Source organism: Sphaerodactylus townsendi, linkage group LG07 (genome assembly GCF_021028975.2).
Source record: "Sphaerodactylus townsendi isolate TG3544 linkage group LG07, MPM_Stown_v2.3, whole genome shotgun sequence".
Lineage (NCBI taxonomy): Eukaryota > Metazoa > Chordata > Lepidosauria > Squamata > Sphaerodactylidae > Sphaerodactylus > Sphaerodactylus townsendi.
Window position 1 is genome coordinate 77,378,307 of NC_059431.1, and position 21,244 is coordinate 77,399,550.

Below are 21,244 nucleotides of genomic sequence, written 5' to 3' on the forward strand. Positions count from 1 at the left end.
AGCCTCCACAGGTAAGTGTGGCTAGAACAGTTAAATGGAAGAGGTGGGGGAGAAAGGAGAAGAAGACTTTCTTGCTGAGTAACAATCCAAGAAGGAGAGGAAGTTGGGACATTCAGTAATGTGCTCACAACATCTGACCCTTTTGGATGTAAACCATCCTATTCTGCACAAACTGATGTTTTCACTAGCTTTGAAAGATAGCCTTTCACAGACAAATTTTATAGCAGTCCATCTTTGAGTAGACGATGTGAATAGACGTGGAAGATTCTGAAAACCTAGGGAAAATACAAACATAATTCTCCTCCAGATGAAGAATTTTCCTCATGTCTGGTGGTGGTGAATCACTTCCTAAACTATCAAACTGTGGCCAATTACGCACAAGGTGTTTGGTGGAGGCGAATGTCCACCGTGGCAAGATTTCTTGTACAGACCTATTTCCTCTAACCCCACTTTCACTTTCCAGTCTCTCTGCCACAAGCAAATCCACTTATAGCACAATTTTAATTTTGCTTCACTGCCAGAGCAGGACAGATTTGCCAGTGGACACATTTTTGCCCTGGATCTCTTCCCTTTGCCCACAACCAGCCCGCCTAATCTTACCCCCCCCACACACACATACACACACACTCCCTTTCACTGCTTTGCATGCTTCCCCGTTACCCTCCTCCCTGTTGCTGACTACTTCCTGCTTCTTTTCCTGCCGTATCACTTCTTTTCCTGCCGTATCTCTGCTCTTGCATATCATTAGATTGAAAAAAAATTAAATAACCATATTGATAGATTGATAAATTAATACTAATACTAAAAAAAAGTACAAATAAAAAGACTGGTTGATCAGTCCAAACACCCTTTTGCCCCTGTGTTTGATCAACAAACTGCAATGTCTCAAGTCTCATAGTTTTATACCCAAGCTATCTGTGATTCCAAACTATGCTGGGAAAAGGCCATCAGTCTTGACTCTTGGGTTTACAGCACATCAGGAGACAGACTATCATGAACCTGGGGAGCTTAGCAATCGGCAGTTCCCGTTGTCTTTCTGCAGTTTTGCAATTTGCATGCCGCTATTACTCCCCCCTCACTTTCCACCAGAAAAGGCAATCAGTGTTCAGACAAAGTGTACAGATGCTGTGAAGACATTTCACCTTTTTTTACCTTTTATGTCGATTTGTCAGTAGTTGGATAAATTGATATATCAATCTATTGATAAGATTAAAGATAAAAATTAAAGATTATAGCAAAAATTAAAGCACGCATACTCAATAGAGGACTCGCAATACATCACCTCCCTCTCCCCCCTCCCCCCCGACGCAAGCAAAAAGCCAGCTGATGGGTAATGTCCGCTCCGCTGCAAACAGGGTAGTGGGTAATAATGCCAAATATGCCCTGAAACCAAAACTCCCCTGCCAGTTCTTTTTAAAGTTGTGGGAACCTTGCCATGTGATTCTTATAGTACTTAAAAAGTGAAGTCCTGAGCAGAATGACATCCTAAGTCCATTAAAGTCAATGGGCTTAGAAAGGTGTAACTCAGTTTAGGATTGCACTGTTAGTTTCAGACAGTATTGAATTGGATAGCTTTGATGCACCGAAAAATTCAGAAAGATTTTAAGTGATAGAAATTTGATAATAGCTATAAAAGCCCAAGTTGGAAATAAAACTTTATTTTTCTAATGCTTAACAAGATGGCATTAGAAAATGCCATCTTGTTAAAAAAAATGCCATCTGCGTTAAAAGCTAGAAGGGGGCAGAAATTATTTTATTTGATCAATCATTCATGTTTTTAGACTTGCTAAATGAAGTCTGACTCTTTTTTTTCTTTGAAGACGGCATGTGTTCTACCTTCAGCACCACTTAAAGAACAAACTTGTACTTCCAAGCACCTGGGTGATGGCTCCGGACAGCAGTGATGGAACTTTGAATAACACTCAGCCCGGTGTCCTTGGTCAAGTGACTCAGCCCATGGATGTTGATGGTTTGACTGAATCCAACAAGCAAGGCTACACTCAAGAAATCAAGCGCCTGAAACGTGCTCCTTTTCAGGACTCTGTCAGTCTGGAAGCAGAATACCGATTCATTGATCAGGTTCTATCAACGTGCAGGGATGTAGATCAGGCAAGGTTTGCTGGTGCATATAGAAAATGGTTGGGTTCTTTTCTAGATCAGTGAAGGAGATTTTTTAAAACTCCTGCAGGGTCCTTTGTTTAGTGCAATATTCTCTCTTTGAAACACAGGTGCACATCATGACTCTTGGCACTTTCCACCCTTTTGATGTTGTTAGTGCTGAATGTCATCTGATGATGATGGCTTTAGTTTTATTTATATACATATATATTTTAAAATACCCTGGTGTTAAGCATTTAAAGCTTCTTCTGCACTTATTTCTGCATAGGGTAACTCCATATAACATCCGTTCTCAAACAAATGTCCCTTAAATTAAGATGGATAGAAAATTTAAGTAGCTAACCTAAATAACATGGTAATAAAACAGATAGGTGGATTTGTTGGCTGGCTAGAAGCAGGTTTGCTTTCAAATCTCCCTTTTGTAACAAATGTACAAGAAGCATCCAGAGGCATTGGCCATTGAAGACAAACTGATAATGCTCAAGAACAGATTGGCAGATGAGTTTTTGGCCAGATTGGTTTTGTTTTATCATTGCTTTACTTTCATTGCTCCACAACTGTTCTGTAAGAGTTCAGGCTAGAGTTGATTTGTTTGATACACGTTTGGATTGGTCTGAGGACCTTCCAGTACTATAACTCATGTTTGCATTGTAGTGCCAATGAAGTGTAGCTCATACAAAATTGCAGAAGAGCTGTGATAAGATTGATCTTATCTCTGCCTTATATATGCATACACAAAAAACCCAGCTGTACAGTTATGTAAAACTCTTCATTATATGTCGTATTTTTATTTATTTTCCTTTCCTCAAGTCAGTGTTAATGATATATACTTCCAGATATATTGTGAACACTACAGGTATGTGCAATGCCTCATAAGTGTGATATGCCATAAACAAATCACTACAGATATTTGGAATGAAAAGAGTTTAAGGTGACTGGCCTTTTTAAGATTAAACAACAAACTAATGGTTCTGTGGCCATGTTCTCATTAAGAAGGAGAGTGTTCACTCTCTTCCTGGCAGCCTTTTACCATTACTTAAAAATCCATCCAACATAGGCTGGGTACCAAGGCAATTCATTTTTCTTCTTTTAATGCTTTATTACATTTGAGATATTGGAACTATAATAGTTCTACCATTCTACATTTTTACTGTTGAGTCATAGGTTCCAGTTTGAAGCTCTGTTTCCTCCAAAGTGCATATAGTGGCCATGTACAAGTGGGATTCTTTGTCAGTCACAGTAGCAGCATAATGTGTTTGGTGAGGGTTTGACCTGGAGCACACAGAATGTGTGCAAGTAACACCTGGATTAACCATACAATCTAGGACTTTGCTATATATATGTGTGTGTGTACATGTGCACACTTTCTCAACGCAAATACTGCTTAGGATGTTGTGGTTTTTCCAGGTTGTATGGTTGGGTTCCAATAATATTTTCTCCTGACGTTTCACCTGAATTTGTGGCTGGCATCTTCAGAGGACCTGGTAGCAATAAAGCAAGCGGAGTATATATACCTGTGAAATGCACAGTGTGGAAGAAAGAACTATTTGCATTGGTTAAAAGTGTTAAAGGTGCAGTTTGCAAGTGTGATTTGTATGCGTTAAATGGAATTCCCCCACAGTAGCATTTGTATGTAACACTGAAGTTGCATAATCAATTAGTAAGGGCATTTGCATAGAAGTTGGCCTGTGCATTTAGGTTCTGATTTACAATCCATTTTATTGCTTCCTGCAGATAGACATCCTGAGTCTGGGTGGTGTTCATTAACCATTGTCTTGATTCTAGTGGTTTTAAGTACTGGTAAACAAATTTTGTTCATTTTCATAGTTTCTTCCTTTTTATTGAAGTGGTCCATGTTCTTGTGGATTTCAGTGGCTTCTCTGTGTAATCTGATGTAGTGACTGTCAGAGTGGTCCAGCGTTTATGTGTTTTCAAATAACATTCTGTGTCCAGTTTGGTTTATAACATGTTCTGCTACTCCTGATTTTTCTGGTTGAATTAGTTTGCAATGCCTTTCATGTTCTTTGGGACCACAAAACGCAGTGTCCAGACTACACAGAGAAGCCATTGAAATCCTATGCAAATAGTTCTTTCTCCCACCCTGGGCATTTCACAGGTATATGTACTCCAGTTGCTTTACTGCTACCAGATCCTCTGAAGATGCCAGGCACAGATGCAGGCAAAATGTCAGGAGAAAATACTACTGGAATACGGCCATACAACCCGGAAAACCCACATCTGAGTGATTCTGGCCGTGAAAGCCTTCGACAAATACTGCTTGTTTAGACATGTACCATTTTACAGTGTGTCTGCTAAAATAATAGTTTGCTCAAGTTTCCTATCCAGCCTGTCAACTGGGTCAGTTCCACATATTGGTGAAATCTTTCACTTTAGAATCTTTGTGCTTATTTTCTTTGTACACTGCTGCATACTGCTGCTTTTCTAGGCAAGAAACAAGTAAAAACTGTACCCAGCCTGATTCTGTTGTCCTGAAGGGCCTTGTTTATTGGCAAATTTAAATCTCATGCAAGTATCAGAACAGATCTAATTGCCAAATGAAGAATGGGGATATTTCTTTTGTCCACAAAGCCTGAGCTTAATTGGAGAGGCCTTGAAATAAAAGTAATTGGCTGTCTAGGAACAGATTTTTTTTTTTAGCAGATAAGTCCCTAGCTGTAGCTAATTCATTCCCAGAAAGTGTAAAACATTTCAGATTTGGGTTGTGAATGTATTAATGAATATTACTGGAAATATCAGGGTAATTCAGAGAATGTCATCTTCCAATGACAACTTAGGGCATAGTCCACTAAGTGCTGAGGTTGGTGCACCCCTATTCATTTTTGAGAGGCTTTGTGGGATTCCCATGCAAGCCTCTTTTAATTCAGTGAAGGATACACAGTCCACAGTGGATTTTAGTCTATTTGGTATCCTTTAGTTGTGCCATTCCTGGAGTTTAACTTTATAATGTACAATAGAGAAAGAAGGATATGTGAAGTGGAGATGCAGTAAAGAAGGTTGTTCGTGATGGGCAGATTATTCCATCTTTACTTGAGCTGGATTGATTTTTGGGGGCTTTCAAAGATAATCATGAAACGTGACTTGAAATCCATTTTTGCTTTTTGTTTGATTTTTAAACTGAAGTCCCAGCTAGATTCCCTGGAGCTGTACATGAATAGAGATAGCTCTGCTTATTAAGTTTGGCAGCCCTTCCATTATCTTGGCGTAAGGTCAAATTCTGCCCTCAGATATGCTTTTGAACTTCTCAGTGATGGCAGTAGGAATCATTTACGCTGAAATGAAGACAAAATTCCAAGACTGCCATCAACTTCTAATAGCAATGCCTCATTTTAGATGTGTCATGGTAGCTTTGCAAAATGTAGAGGAACTTAAAGGTTTTAAAAATCAGAATAGCTCGTCAAGGTTTTTGAAAAAGATTTATGGAAATATTCTAGAGATTGTTCAAATGGTTCAAGTGCAGACTAAATAACAAAATAACTCCCTATCTTTTTACAGCTGAGATCTTTTAGAATAAGGGACTTGAAAATAGGTACATCTACATAGCTCATAACAAAAAAGCAACATTTCTTTTAAAATCTAAAAAGCTGCCACAAGCAAAATTTTTTTTCTAATGACACACTTGTAATGTCTTATGTAGATACTACATGAGATCATTCCTTAGGAATCTATTTTCAAGTGTGAAGTTCATGGCATCTTGTAACTGAGAACTCTGGTAGTATGACCATTTAATTTTAACTGCATATTTGTGTGTGTGTGTGTGTGAGAGAGAGAGAGAGAGAGAGAGTGTGTGTGTTTGGAAGTCTTTGGTTGGAAAAAAGCTATAAAAGTAGCAGTTCCATTAATTTAGCTGTGTCTTGAGGCTCTGGTGATTACCATACATTAAAAGCCACTAAGCACAGCTCTTCAGTGCTAGGTAATTCAGGACTGAGCATTTAGTATGTCAGAGGTCAAGATAGTCAAACTTAATAACTGAACCACAGCACTGGTGAGGAAACACTTGACTTCACTTCACTGACCAATACTTGTTCATTCTTGCCCTTGTTCTTAACACATATATGGCACCAAAATTATTCAATAGTACACTATGGATTGTATTTAAGGATTAAAGGAGTGTTATTTTTTCTCTTTCTTGCATTGTATGTTCTGTAAATGTAACTGTCCTGGGTTCACCGTGATCTCCTCTCACTCTCTGACTTCCACCTTCTCTGGGTGGTCATGGGTCTCAGAATGGTCAGGAGATGAGAAGCAGATCCCATCTCTTTCCTGGCTGCGAGGTTCTCCAAAGCAGCAAGAACCTCTCCAGCCCAATTTCTCCACAGCCAGTGCCACCTGTCCCATTTTAACAGTGTTGCCCCTCCTGTCTTTGGGGGAGCCCCCAACCAGGCCCTCTGAGCTGCCCCTGTACTTTTCCTCTCTGCTGCTGGTTGGGTCTCCCCTTGTCCCTCCTGTATTTTCCTGCCTCCCCCTTCAAAATCCTTTTCCTCCATGCCCAAGCTTGGTGTTCTTCTCTTGCCTGGCTCTTTCCCTGAGAATCTCTCCAGGCAGCAATTCCCTTCTGCAGGCATCCATTGCACTGCCTGCCTGGGGAAGGACCCTTCTGGGACCTCTCGTCCTTCTGTTGCCTGACTTTCTTCGCTGAAGCTAGTGCATGCCTACTCCCCACCTTGCCAGACCAGCGATGACCAGAAGTGTCTGGGCCACAGTGGGGTCAGCCAGTCTGCAGCAGTAAGAGGCCACTGGGTTGACTGGCCTGTGCCCTCTCAGGCCCAGTGGTGCACACTAGGAGCTTCAAAGCCGCAGCCATTCTCCCACTACTTTGCTGTTCAGCTGCTGGGCAGCTGCATCTTCCCTTGTCTCCAGGTTGGTCTGGGGCTCCTAGCCAAAGTCTTCATGTTGTCCCCAGGTGAGTGGGCTTAGAGGCTCTTGGGCTGGGATTTGCTCAGGTCAACAAGCGAATGCAGTCTTTCTGGCTTCCCCTCCCCCAACTGCTGGATTGGGTCTGGCTGTGGCATATTTTTGGTGAAAATATTCTAGTGGATATTTGCTGATGTAGTCTGTTTGGAGTGGGCCCATCCCCCTGCCTCTTTCCCCTATTCCTTGACAGAGCTCTGCTGTGTAACCCCATCCAGAAGAGTGATATGGCTTAGAAGACAGGGTTTGATCAGAGCTGGTACTATCACCTACTTGAAGTGACCCAGTGGGGAGGCTAGAGGTGCCCTTGGGGAATGTTGGGATGTCCTGGAAGATGTAGGACACAGCAGAGCTGACTGAAGAAACGAAGTCCTCAGAAGATCTTGGTGAAGTCTCACAGTGCCAAGGATCAGTAGGTAGGGTTTATAATGGCTGCTAAGAGACTAAGGAGAAAGCATTATTCTGACTCATCTAAGCTAAGTGAGTGAAACCTGAGGAAGAACTAGGATGTGAAAGCAAAAAAACCTCACTATCTGAGGATTGTGGAGGTTCAAGAAGCTGGGAAACATTTCCATTCATGGGGGGAAGGTTTTAGGTCATAGCTCTGCAATGTCCATGTGACCCTTCAAAAATGAGAACCTCATTTAAGAGTATTAGACCATGTGGTCAACATACGCAAACAACCATTAAATAATACTTACTTGAGATAAAATTAATGTATACATTGTCCTGTCTTGAATTGGGACTGGCTCTTTGCTTTCTTTGGGTTTCATTTAACTATAGCATTATATCAGTTAACTATTTTGGCACATGGTCATGAAACATTTGAAGCTGCCATGGCACTTTACATCAGATATGTACAATATTTAGATTTGTCTTCCTGTGGTCAGTGCTGGATTTACCTATAGGCTTGGCAGCCTGAAGCCTAGGGCCTCAAAATCTAGGCAGCCTCTGGCCAAGGTGTATAATATTTTTGACACTGCCATAGGCCTTTCTTACACATGCTGTCATAATGCACTGTTGTTTAAAAGAACCCTTCAGTAATTTTCCTTGCACTCCATTTCAGAATAATACGTTGATGAATTTTTTTTCTATCTTTACGGTATTTAACAATAACATCTTATGTCCTTTAGAGGAGGAATTAGGGTTAGGGTTAGCTCTGTAAATTGTGGAATTTTAAACACCTGTCATAATTCTCAGCTTTACTCAATTTTGTTTAAAACACTCTTCCATGTTCCTCCAGTCTTAAGGGTGCGGGATTGGGAGGGGCCTCAAAAGTAGAATAGCAAAGGGCCTCTCTTTATCTAAATCTGGCACTGCCTATAGCAGTATTGCAAAATACAGAAACTTTTTAAAAATTCTGTATTTTTAAACAATGGAAAAACAAATACTACTGCTACATTTGTCTTTTTGGGGGAAAAACATGGGTGGTGTTACTCCTCTTACATGATCATTCTTCACAGGAAACTATGATGCAGGTTTTTCTTTTTTCCCTGTGCACAAAGCAGTCTTGGAAAGTAATTCTTCCAAAGGACCAGAGTAGTTACATCCAGTGGTGGTATTAAGTAGGTTCTCGGCAGAACTTCGGCAGAACCGGTTGTTAAAATGGTGCTTGTAAACAACCAGTTGTTAAATTATTTGAATTCCACCACTGTTACATCTAGCATTGTTTACAATGCAATAGTGATATAATTGAGATGGATAGTTAATACAGGAGTGGATTGAGCTACAGTGATTTCAAAGTGTTACATGCATATGAAATCAATCCCAGTAGAAACCATTTGTTTGTACTGTAGTTTGTAACATTTTGTGTATCTGATTTTCTTCTGACAGTTACCACAGATGCTGAATGCTTACACTTTACTTCTAATCACCATTTGTTTTAACATACAAATGTTGAATAATTAACTCTTAAGTAAGCTGTACAGGGTTACTTGTATGTATGAGACATGTCAAAGAAGAAAGCATGCTGTGGTAATGTTAGTTTTACCAAATACCTGTAATCTGCTTGAAACTTTACGTTTCTTGTGTGGATGATATTCTGTAACTAGAATGTATCTTTCCTAAGAGGACTGACCTTTCCTTAGATTACTCTTTCTAAAATTATGTAGTTTATAACATTTCTTATTGAATAATGTTGGCCAGTATCAGGAAACAGCTAGGTGTTACCAATATAGCCAAATTCAGCAAGTAGTTTTTTTAAAGTGCTCTATAGTTTCCATCCAAGTCATATTTTTCAGTTTAAAATTGATGCTTTATTCACATTCTAAACTATTGTTTCATTTAGAGTACAGCTGAGTTTTTAATGTCTTCTGCAGTTCTGAAAATCATTGTCAGTTTTTATTTGCTCTAACTCAAGATCAACTGAGTGAAAGATAAGCACCTTAGACATGTTCCTCTCCACTGACAGCACTACTGAAGAAATTATGACGCTTTTGATACGAAATATCATGAGGAGGGGGAAAGCCCCCTACTTTGGAATGCTTTGAAAACAGGCTTAGGTAGAAGGCAAAACTGGTGTTATGTTGATGGATTTTTCTTCCATTTACTGTGTGGTGCTTTTCATGAATTTTTCCTGTGAAGAATGTAGTATAGCAGTGGAGGGAGTAGTCTTTTTCAGATATCTGATTACCTCCCAAAAACAGAGCTAGGATGTACCTATAACCTCAGGCTCTGGGGTTTAAAAAAGCAAGAACTGTGCCAGCAAAGCCCCTCTAATCTCTTTTTGTGAGGCATTTGAAACAAACATCTGAACTAAACAAATGCTTCCATTTGGTTTCAAAGTCAAAAAGCTTTCCAATGCCTGAACTCTGTGCTGCCATTTCCACACAAGCGCTGTACTATTGTCAATGAAAGAAATGGGCACATGTGGTCAGTGTACGCTTTTTGCTGCAGCTCAAGGTCAGTGATGGGAATTCTGACTCTTCCCTATGACTTCCAGTTTATATTGCTGTTTTACTCAGGGCATAGAATATCTAATTAGTTAGGGTACCTTTTTATCCTTATGTAGTCTGTATGATTTGTAAATATTTTAAAATGAAGTGTGTAACAATGATCTCTTAACAGTTTAGCCATCTATCTAATGCTGTATCTGGTTAACAGCTTTTAAAAATCTGCCTTTTGCACCCGATCTGCATAGATGCAGTATATTTTATATCTTGAATTAAAACAGGTATAATAACTAACTAGCTGCAATCTTAAACAAACTACAGAGTGAGCCCCATTGAGTTCATGAGGCTTTCTTCTGTTTAGGGTTGCATATCATAGACCGAATCCTGTAGATTTCTAAGTATTTGTTTACCTCTTTGCACCAGAGTGTTCCTGAACAGAGGTCAGCTTAATGTCCTGTTTAGCAGCACGAATTATTAATTTCTTCTGCTGCTAAAGTTTAATACATTTTAAGTATCTATACTTCAGGGGAACTGCAGTCACAAAAATCATACATCTATCCAATCTTACAAGTCAAATTGTCATGTTTCTCTCCTAGGCAAATGGGAATTTTGTGTATTTATAGCACAAACAATGCTGTTTGGAACATACATGCTCATTAATATTCAGTGTAACCCAAGCAGTGTTACGCCATAGTCATCTGGGCCCTGTATATGCTTTATCAGATGCAAGTCCCCTTAAATTCCATGTACTTGCTTCCAAATAAATGTGCATGGGATTGTAGCTAAATCCCACTGATTTCAGATAGATGAATAGCTCACTCTAACAAGGACTTCAAAAATGCTTACATTTTATTCCATTGTACCAAAGACTACCAATGGATAAATACTCTCGTGAAACAGCTGGTGTTTAAAATTGGCTATAATCGATATTTTGGGCAACAATGTATAAAAGAGACATACATACATATGTAACTGTGACAAAGTGCCCTGTATGCACTAGATAAATTCATGGAAGGATTTGTGCTGAAAAGGCATGGATTTTTCCACAGTGTGAAACTGTAAACTGAATGTAAATCATCCAACATAAAACACCACAAGATTAAATGCTTTCCCCACATTTCTTCAAGGCCCACATTTTCCTATATAACTTATTTATATTCCAGCTTTGTTTTGCTCTTACCTGGGTATAAAAAAGCCTTTGTTTTCCTGTATTACTGTCATTACAAATGTAATGTTTCAATCAAATTGTTTTACTGTTTGCATATGCTACCTTTACAGAGTAACCTAATGAGTGCAGTTCACTCTTCCACTGTTGCTGTACAACCTTCATTACTTTCAGTACAAGTGCTTTTTGTCTGTCAGGTAGCATTGAGAGCTAGAATAAAGCAAGTCTCTGTCAACTTCAGTATTGGTGTGTAAACATATTTGTCTTCTCCCATCTAAATAATAGTCTTTATACACTGCAAAATGGTGTCCAAATACTATACTATTGTGGTTATCTATTATAGAATTAAAATGTCTTTCATAGCATCAAAAATCAAGAGAAATTGTCCCTATTCTATGACTCAGAGGATGCTAAGAAAGAGGTTGCCCTTCAGCATTTTGATTTTGTTGCAAATGATCAATAGAAATTAATAACCTACTGCACATTATTAAAAAGCATTTTCATTTCGTAAAAAGCTAATTTTCTGAATATGCTTGCCATTCATGCGTAAACAATCCAAAATCTTACAACTATAGTGAAAGAGTACAGATCTCCCCAGGTGGAATCAAAATAGCAATTTGTGAATGGTAACTAGGGCTGATTCTGCATGGGCCAAAAACAGCAGTGTGAAAATGGTGTAAAAGGGTTTAAAACAGTGTAAAAGGGTTTATACTGTTTTCACACCGTTTTCACACCACTGTTTTTGGCCCATGCGGGATCAGCCTAGCATTCTAACATGTTATTTGACAATTATTTGAGAAAAAACTGGAATCCTTTTCCAAAGTCATAATCTATAGGTGGCAAAGTGCATTCTTTTTCTAGTTCTTTTTGTGCATCTACTTAATGTTACATTGTCTTTAATCCACAGCACATTTCCAGTTCACAAAGCATGGTCCAAAATTGTCATTTCCCTGACTTTTGCAGCCACCATTACAGAGGGCTCACTAATAATCAAGAATGGCTTTTGGGGAGATGCAGAAGAAAACTGCAGTAGGTGTAGTTAGGGAAGCCCTGTGTACCACTGCTTGTGGTAGTTAAGGTCTAAGCCTACATTTTAATTTTTTTGTAACTAGAGTGTCTTGCCTTAAAACCATGGCAAAGGCAAATAAAAGCCATTTATGCACACATGGTCTTCTTTGTGTATGTTCTCGTTTGCGCCCATATTTTCCCCTCCTTGGTACTCACCCCACTTTCAGATCTGAGAATCCCTGCTTTTTCCAAATCCTCGGTACACAACTTTTTTGGTTTATTCCCTTTCAAAGAAAGCAAAGAAGATCCCCATGCGTTACTATTTCCATGGGTTTTCCTGCTCCTCCCTTCCTCTCCATGCCCATATTTATGCAGTTCCTCCCACCCACCATTTCAGGATGATTTGGGGAGGTTCCCATTCTGGTTTTTTTTTTATGATTTTCACGATTAAAGTCTATTGATGGAACAGTGAAATCAATAAAATTGACAAGGCTGGATTCATTAGAAAAGCTCTTGCTGGCCTTCCTCATCTCTCCCTCCCCCAGCAACCACCACCACCTTCTTTCTTCCCTCCCTCACCTCCTATAAGACTTTATGGATTTATTGCTCAGCGTAGCAGACCACAAAGAGAAACTGCTTCTTTGCCCTGTCTAATAAATCAAGCAATTTCTGCCAATAGTTAATAGACAAAAGACCCTCCCCCCCACCCAAAAAGGTGGCAGGCAACCTCTTAAAATGGAGGTTGCATGGCAATAACAAAGAGGCACATGGGAAAAATGGCAGGTCAGTTTGGATAAGGAAACAAAAAAGAAAGGTTTATGCCAAATAAAGGCTAATAATAAAACAGGTAAAGAAAGGATGGTGCAAGCATGAAAACCCCACTGTAAAGCAAAGTTAGAGAATCAACCGCTTCTCAGCCACAAGGTAAGTAGTGCATGCGTAAATGGCCTATGAGTACAGACCAGTTGCTTGCCCTTACTATAGAATATCATTAGATGAAGAATATAAATTACAAGAATTCTATGGATACAGAATTCTATGGATAAGGTGTGAGATGAGGGCTAGAGTTATAACTTGGAAAGGAATTTCCCATATCCTGATCCAACAACCTATCATGAAATTCTGTGTACTCAGAAAATTACTTCTCAGCCTAAAGTAACTATGCAGGTAAACTCAAAATGATCCAAAATCAGGTACCAACTGCCAAAGATAAAACATGCAAGAAACGTTTGTTAACTAATTAGCACAGATGGGACAATTAAAATACCTGTTTCTACATGTTTGTAAGCCCCTTTGAGTCTCCTTGCAGGAGAGAAAGGAGGGATATAAATTCAACTCTTCTTCTTCTTGGTCCAAGGTGGATTTCCCCATGGTGAATCCTATCTGCTCCAAACTTATAATATTGTTTACAGCTATCCAAGACTTTTAAGTTGTCTCTCAGGGTGTTTGGTATATAGCTTACCAATGATGGACAAAAGGCTGATTGGACTATAGTTTTCTGGTAAATTAGTATCACCCTTTTTATAGATTGGAATAATAATAGAATTTAACCAAGAATCAGGGATTATCCCATAATGGTCAGTAAGGGCAAAAAGATTTGCTAGAGGGAGAGACAACCATGGAGGATGTTTTTTTTTAAAAGTAATTCTACAGGGGTTCCATCTGGGCCTGGAACTTTTTTGGGTTTTAGTTCTGAAATTAGTTCTTCAACTTCTTCAGCTCTGAAAGGCTGCCAGGTGGGAAAGTCACTTGGTACAGGATCTCTAGTGGAAGAAATTGAGCCACTAGATACACTAAAAATGGCACAATGATGATTTATCCATACTTGAGGAGCAATTTTTGAAGTCTCAATGAACTCTTTGGTACTCAATTTCGATGATACAGTTCGCCAAAATAGTTTCCCATTTTTAGTTTTTAATGAGTTGGACAATTGATTCCAGCTTTTTGATAGAATGGTTTCTTTTTTTGTTGGATTTTTTCTTGATATAGAATTTTATGTTTTAAATAATTTTCAAGTAATTCTGGACTATAGGGTTTACAGAATTTACTGTACAAAGGTTGTAATAACTTTTTAGAAGTCTTACATTCAGCAACAAACCATGATGGAGCTGCTGGGGTGGAATAAGAGAAGGGTTTTGCTAATTGATTAAGAAGATTAATTTCATTTTCAGTCTAAGAGACCTCCCTCATCTCTTCAACAATTACTGGTTCTTCTGGCTGGGCTGTGTCAGCATCCATAGCAGAGACATTCAGTGTTAACTGATTACCCTCTTCTTTTCCTTTGTTCACACACATCTTATCATTAGAATCTTTTTAAAATGAATTTTTATTGAGATTTTGCAATACACATAGATTAAAAATTCAATTAAGAATCAGTACACCCATCTCAATCAAATTGATTACAATAGTATACAATTTTTGAAAAAGTATAAAGAAAATTATCTTCTATTTAACTATTTTACTAAACCCAACTATACTATTTAATCAACAAAACTATTACATGGAGATAGGAGATTACTATAAGGTTAAAAAAAGATAATTGCCCTCTTTACCCTCCTTACCCTACTCCCACCTCCTAGACTTCCCCTACAGAACATCTGTTAATACATATTGCTTAGCTTAAACCGTATTTAATATACAAAAGATAAAACCTCAAATATTTCTATCCATCTATTCAAGATAAATGAAGTAAAAGGGAATACATCACAGCTTTAATTGAATCTATTAATACAATCAACATTAGTTGGGTTTGTATTAGTATTCTACTGGGTTAACTACAATCTCCTAAGTTTTCGTTAAATACTGGAACCAGGGTTGCCAATTTGCTTTGTAGATCTCTGAAGATAAACCTTTCTGTTGATTCGAGAGCCTGTTCATGATTGCATAATCGGATACTTTGATCTCCCAGTCTTCTATTGATGGCAGTTGCTCTGTCTTCCAGCACTTCGCTAGTGATATTCGGGCTGCTGTAACCATGTATAAAAACAAATGTAAATGTGTTTCCAGTTTCCATGTCCACTCCATTGTGAAGCTCAAAAGGTATGTCAAGGCTTTAAAAAAATTTTTTAACTTCAAGATACTTTCTATGCATTCATATATTTTACTCCAAAAATGTTTCACTCTCTTGCAGGACTACCACATGTGGGGGAAAGTTCCTTTTTCTTTTTTACACTTCCAATATAGAGATAAGTACCCTTTCTAGCTTTTGGCTGGTGTAATTGGTGCTAGATAACTCCTATAGAACATTTTGGCTCTCAGTTCACTTTGAGGAGGAGTCCTTTGGAGGCAATTATTCTTTTGTTATGTCTCAGCAGCCTTGAAAAGTAAAGTTATTAGTTGCAGTACATAAATTAGAAGTTCAGAGCTCTGTTTTCCGTTCGCAGTCAGTACAATCCAAATGAGTGAAACAGCTGAAATTTATATCTAAATCAGCATCTCTTCAGAGAAATTCAAAGGTAGAATGGTGTTTTGTGCAACTTAAAATATTTGTGCAATTTAAAATATTTAAAAGCAATTAAAAGACAACTCAGAAGAGTGTTTTGACAAACCTGCAGCTCCATTGCCCTGCCCTGCAAGGGAGTTGTCTCTGGCCTTCATGGGGAAGGGAAATGCTTATTCAATCCTGCTATTAGATCTCTATAAGAGTGCATCAGTGTTCCGTAGCACAAACTGTTCACCTGGTGCTGTGGGTTTATAACTAAATACATGTACAATATGCCATCACGGTGTCCTTGTTCAGAGATGTGAGTCTGGTTTTCCATTTTTAAAATTCAAGTTATATGTTTTGCCGCAGTAAAAACGCATTCTTTATCATCTCATTGGTTTATAATGCTGCTACAATTGAATTTTAATATAGCTACATAAAAATAATTTATGACTTTCCTATAACTTCCTAAGAATGCTGCTTCCACTCAATTCACACCTCCCCCCACTCATTTATATTCTTGGCATCATAATAGCATTCAAATGGATGCTGAGCAATCTAGGTTTATGGAATTCCATTTTGCTTTGGTAGCAATAAAGATTTTATTGCTTAAAATACTGACCTGCTTGAAATATTGACCTAGCTTGCTGTCAAGTCAGAAATGAATGACAGCTGTCAAACTGTTTCCAGTTCTGCCCACAGAATTATGCCTTGATTTGTCTTAAATACTTTATATTGTGTGTTATATTTTATAGTATAAAACTGTAGTAAAGACTGGTTCTGGAGTTCTATTTATCCTTTGCAGATGCCTTCCAGATTTAACAGGTAAAAAGTTGTGCTGGTGATAACAATAATCAGCAGAATTAATTTTCCACGTAGAATATTGTATTTCAGTGGGGTGTTTGTGTGTTTTGTTTACATATTTTTAAGTGACAGCCTGTACTGAGCACATTGATGAATTATTGAATTTAACTGTAAAATTAGTACTTTTGGGTCGAATATTGGCAGTTTTTCAATCAATATTTTCTTGTAAAATCTCAGTCTTCCATTCTGGTGAGTTTTTTTCCACAAAATTGTTGAACAAGCCTTTGGTTTTTCCAACTGTTTATATTTTTTCCCTTTCTTTCAAAAACAACAGGGAAAAAACCCAAAAAACCTTTCAAAATCCAGGAGCTAATTTTTAAAAAGAAAAATATAAAGTAGCTATTGACATAACTGCTAGGACTGAAGATCTATTAATCAGAGTAATGAATTCTTGGGGTACACATTTATTAAGAGTGCAGCTGGATAAATTTCCATGAGACTGAACTATATTGAACACAGATGGCTTACATATTTGTATGTCAGAAGCAAGCCATTTTAGAAATTGCCATAATCTTCCTTTTTTTCTATGTTACAGGCATTGTATACCTCCCTTTTACCTCCTGAATGACAGCTGTCAAGAAAATGCTAAAATAACAGCATTAGGATGCTTCAGTACTGAAAGCTCCGTATGTTCAGACTGACAGCTGTCATACAGGGTAGAGGCTATTGGCATCTTTTCAACAGTGTGCTGCAAATAACTATTAAAATTGGGTTGAGACCATTTCATTTCATATACTACTCAAATATTACAAGCCTGCCACAATAGACTGTAGAAGAGCTTGGGTGATGAGTAAGAAATTAAAAGGATGACATTATAGCAGAGGACTTCGGGAAGCTTCTTAAAGAGGCTTATAATAATGTGGGCAGTACTTCCTCATTGCTGCTTTTGTTACCTTGCCTGTAAAATCTAATTAAGCTAAATTTGCAACTATATAAGAAGGTCAATAATTGGTATCTTAGTATAATCTAACCCATCTAACCAAAAGCATGTGCTAGATGGCTATTGGTCCTTTTCTCTAATTTGTCTCTTAATTTTGGAATGTACAAGGAGATCCTGAAGAACTATTAGAAGTGATCTGAAACACTGATGCATGCATAGATTTTTTACTACTATACTCTGTCTCAGACAAAGATGTCAGTATGGTCAGTTGAGGTGCAGCTGTTAAGAAAATTGTATGCTTCCGTATTAAAATATAGTCCTTAATAATTATGAGAATTATCATTCATTTTTACACACTGCCTTTGTCAAAAGCATTATTTTATACAAAAGAGCTTTTGTACTTCATTAAATGACTATCTTCAGCTTCAACTGACCTTTATTAGGCATAAACAAAAAACTGACCTTTATTAGGCATAAAACAAAATACAGGCCAGAGTGGGCATTAAAACAGGACATAAAACTGGACAAAGCACGTAAGGTTGGTACAGAAGAGGTGGTCAAGCTTCCATTATGTCTTTCACTTGAGCACTTCTAATAAAAATTCAGCGGTTTTTCCAGTTATCCCATCGTTGCTATTATTCAACAGGTGAATATCTTTGTATGCTCCGAGCAACTTTTTTTATTCCCTAGAGCCGGGATAAGTAGGGAGAGTCTTGGTAACGCATACCTTGGGCAAGAAAACATAATATGCTCGAGAGTCTCAACAATCCTGACAATCTCCACATGTTCTATCTTGAAGTGGAATATTCAACTGTTGGCCCTTAGGAATTGCAGAGGGGAATGCATTGCATCTAACTCGAGTGATGATCCATCTCTGCCTGGGCTCTGACAGTTTGGATAGATATTTAGCTGTGAAGCTAATTTCAGGATAGATTCCAAAGTGCAAGGGAGAGCAAGATGTCCTGGCTGCACTCAACAGCAACTGGTATTCCTGGTCCAGTAGCCTTCTTTTTAGGGATAGCCAAATTTCGTTTGCAGATTGCATAAAAAAGGTTTCTAAGGAGAGACCTAAAGAGGTTATTTTGGCCTCTCTACATTTCCACCATTCGGAGGATTGCAGTTCAAATGGGTGAGGCTTTCGGCCTCAGTATTAAAGCAAAGAATTTTAAAATAGTCATCCACGCTCTGGTTTCCAACAGGTGCTGTCCTGATTCGACACACAGAACAGCATATGGAACACAGTGGGGTACCCCAAAAATCTTGTAGAGAAATTTGGATTGGACTCTCTCTACAGATTTATTCCAAGCTCCAATTCAAAGGGGAACTCCATAAAGAAGTTGATGTGTCACCTTTGCATTGAAGACTTTTAAGGCCGCAGGTATGAATTAATGTCCTTTAGAGAAAAAGAACCGCACAACTGCATCAACAGAATTCTGACATCCCCTGATTGCTGCCTCTATAATTTGCCCAATCTCCTCTCTAAAGTGGAAGTGAATCTCCAGGTATTTAAATATCTTAACTTGTTCCAGGCCAATGCCATTTTGAAGCCAAGTGCTGGGATTAGGCCTACTTGAAATAACCATTACTTTTGATTTGGCTGTATTTACTTCAAGCAAGTTGTTGGAGCAGTATTCATTAAACTTAGTTAAAATACGTTTTAAACCAATCTTAGATCTTGATAGCAGAACCACATTGTCTGCATAAAGCAGAATTGGTAACTGGGTGTTGCCCGAACTGGGACAGTGCGAGTGTACTTCCTTGAGAGTGGGTGCTAAATGACTATCATCAAACTTTCAAACAGATGTGGGGAGCAGGGCCAGGTAGACACTAGGACCAGAGACGTAGCTCCAAGGGGGGGGGGGCGACACACTGAGTGCACGTCCCTGTGAGGGTGTGGCAAGGACGGGACGGGACAGGGGCAGAGGACGCACCAGTGCACCAGGTGCTTTTTCCCCTTTCTACGCCTCTGACTAGGACCTACGTGGAGCATTCTACAACAAAGAAGGTCTGGCAAGTTGAGTTCTGTGACGAAGGAATATACAATCTACTAATATCTTTTTGTGAGACAAAGTATAATTGTCAAGATTTTTTAGTAGTGCAGGGTGGCTGTTTAAGATATCTGTATGAGAGGTGGCGGCAAAGGGCATCAAGATCCACTTAATCTAAGATTAAATTACAATAAAGGGATAATTTGAGACCTAAACAAGAGACTTTGAAGTTTGTGGCAATGGGTCTGCAAGCATTTGTAGGTTTTGCATGGGTGTCAATATGTTGATACCTAGCTCTATTTGTCTTTGTCCAGAACATCCAGCACTGCTGCAGCTGTTTTGCCAATGCCTGGCTGATGGCTAAGGAGGTGATGCTGGCTGGCAAGTTTAAGGTCTTGGAGAATATTGTGCCTCCTATATTTGGTGATGTTCAGCTGAACCTCACTGACTCAGTTAAGAGTCATGGGGTTATACTTGACCCAGCATGACTGCTGCAAAAGCAAGTGAACTCAACTGTGAAATAATGTTTTCTTTTATCTTATTTATTCCACAGATCCTGAAAGGTACAATGAGAGTATGGATACAGTAAAATGAAAGATAAGTTTATTGTGAAAGATAATGAGCAAAACCCAAGCAGTTACAATATCTTGTGTTTCATAATATGCAACAACACTAAAGTGTCTAAAATAATATACAAATATTGAAATGCCTATATATAGGGCAGTATATACAGGACTGAAAGACAGTTAAGAGGCCAAAGATACAGGATGCTGGACTAGATGGACCTTTGATTTGATCCATCAGTACTTCTCTTATGTTTCTAGTATACATCCTTCTCTTAAAAACCAGTTGTGAATATGGTCACAAGTATACTGGTTTAACAATCACACTTCAATTCCAAAAATTTTGCCCGAGAAAGGACCACCAAACAGTATGCACCATTCTTCTAGAAATAACCTGAATTCAATCTGTGTGACCATTACCAAAAAGTGGAGCTCTGACCTCTTTTTTGCCTTTCAATCATGGAATTAAATAGAGGGAGAAAAGGGGAAGGATACCCTCACAATTTCTGACTTTGTTTATGTGTATATATATAGAGAGAGCTCTGACCTGGATAGCCCTCGGCTGGCCTGATTCCATCAGACCTCAGAAAATAAGTAGGACTGGCCTTGGTTAGTATTTTGTTAGACAACCTCCAAAGAGTACCAGGGTTGTGACACAGAGACAGGCAATGGCAAATCACTTCTGAATGCCCCTTGCCTTGAAAACCCTATAGGGTTGCCATAAGACAGCTGTGACTTGAGAGCAGTGTGTGTGTGTGTGTGTACAGTATCAGTACAGAAGATATGCTTTCCTGAAAGAACATCACATTGGCATGCAAACATCCTTCCGGTGCTCCTTTAAATACAGCTGAAACTTTCTAATTTGGTGACCTGAAGGAAGCAGGATAGCTTTCTCAGATTGTTTGCAGACTCAAAGGGTGCTCTGGTAGATTTCAGAGGGTAAACTTAATTGGATCACTTTAAAATAAAGTGTTGAAATGAATATCGTCAGTAATAACCCCCCCCCCCCTTGTTAAAATAATTATTTGGCTCTATGTTTCAAAATGTGGAAAACTGAAATAAATTCCCTGCAAAACTTTGATTCTAGAATACAAAGAAATACAATAAACCATTCTTTGCTTTTTTCCTGTTCTTATATATGGGAGCATTCCACTAACTCACAAAGATAACTATTATAATAACCAGTGTAAAGAAATGGAAGACAACAACACAAAAGGAAGGACAAGAAATCTGTTCCACAAAATCCAAGAAATCAAAAGGAAATTTAAATCACAGTTAGGCATGCTGACAGAACCACATTGAAAAACATCAACTGAACAGGACAAAATAAAGAAAAGGCGAGAACAATACACTGAAGAACTATACAGAAGAGAAAAAATAATAACATGTTCCTTCCAAGAAGAATCTTTTGAAG

General features: G+C 38.5%; 1 protein-coding gene across 1 annotated transcript in view; it reads left to right on the plus strand.

Moving 5' to 3' along the window:
• PTAR1 (protein prenyltransferase alpha subunit repeat containing 1) overlaps positions 1–3,936 on the plus strand; it is a 34,158-nt gene extending 30,222 nt beyond the window's left edge. The window contains exon 7 of the mRNA XM_048502728.1: positions 1,821–3,936. Within this exon, the coding sequence (XP_048358685.1) occupies positions 1,821–2,163 (343 nt within the window). The 3' untranslated portion in view covers positions 2,164–3,936. The remainder of the gene's footprint in view (positions 1–1,820) is intronic.
• Positions 3,937–21,244: the final 17,308 nt, after the last annotated feature.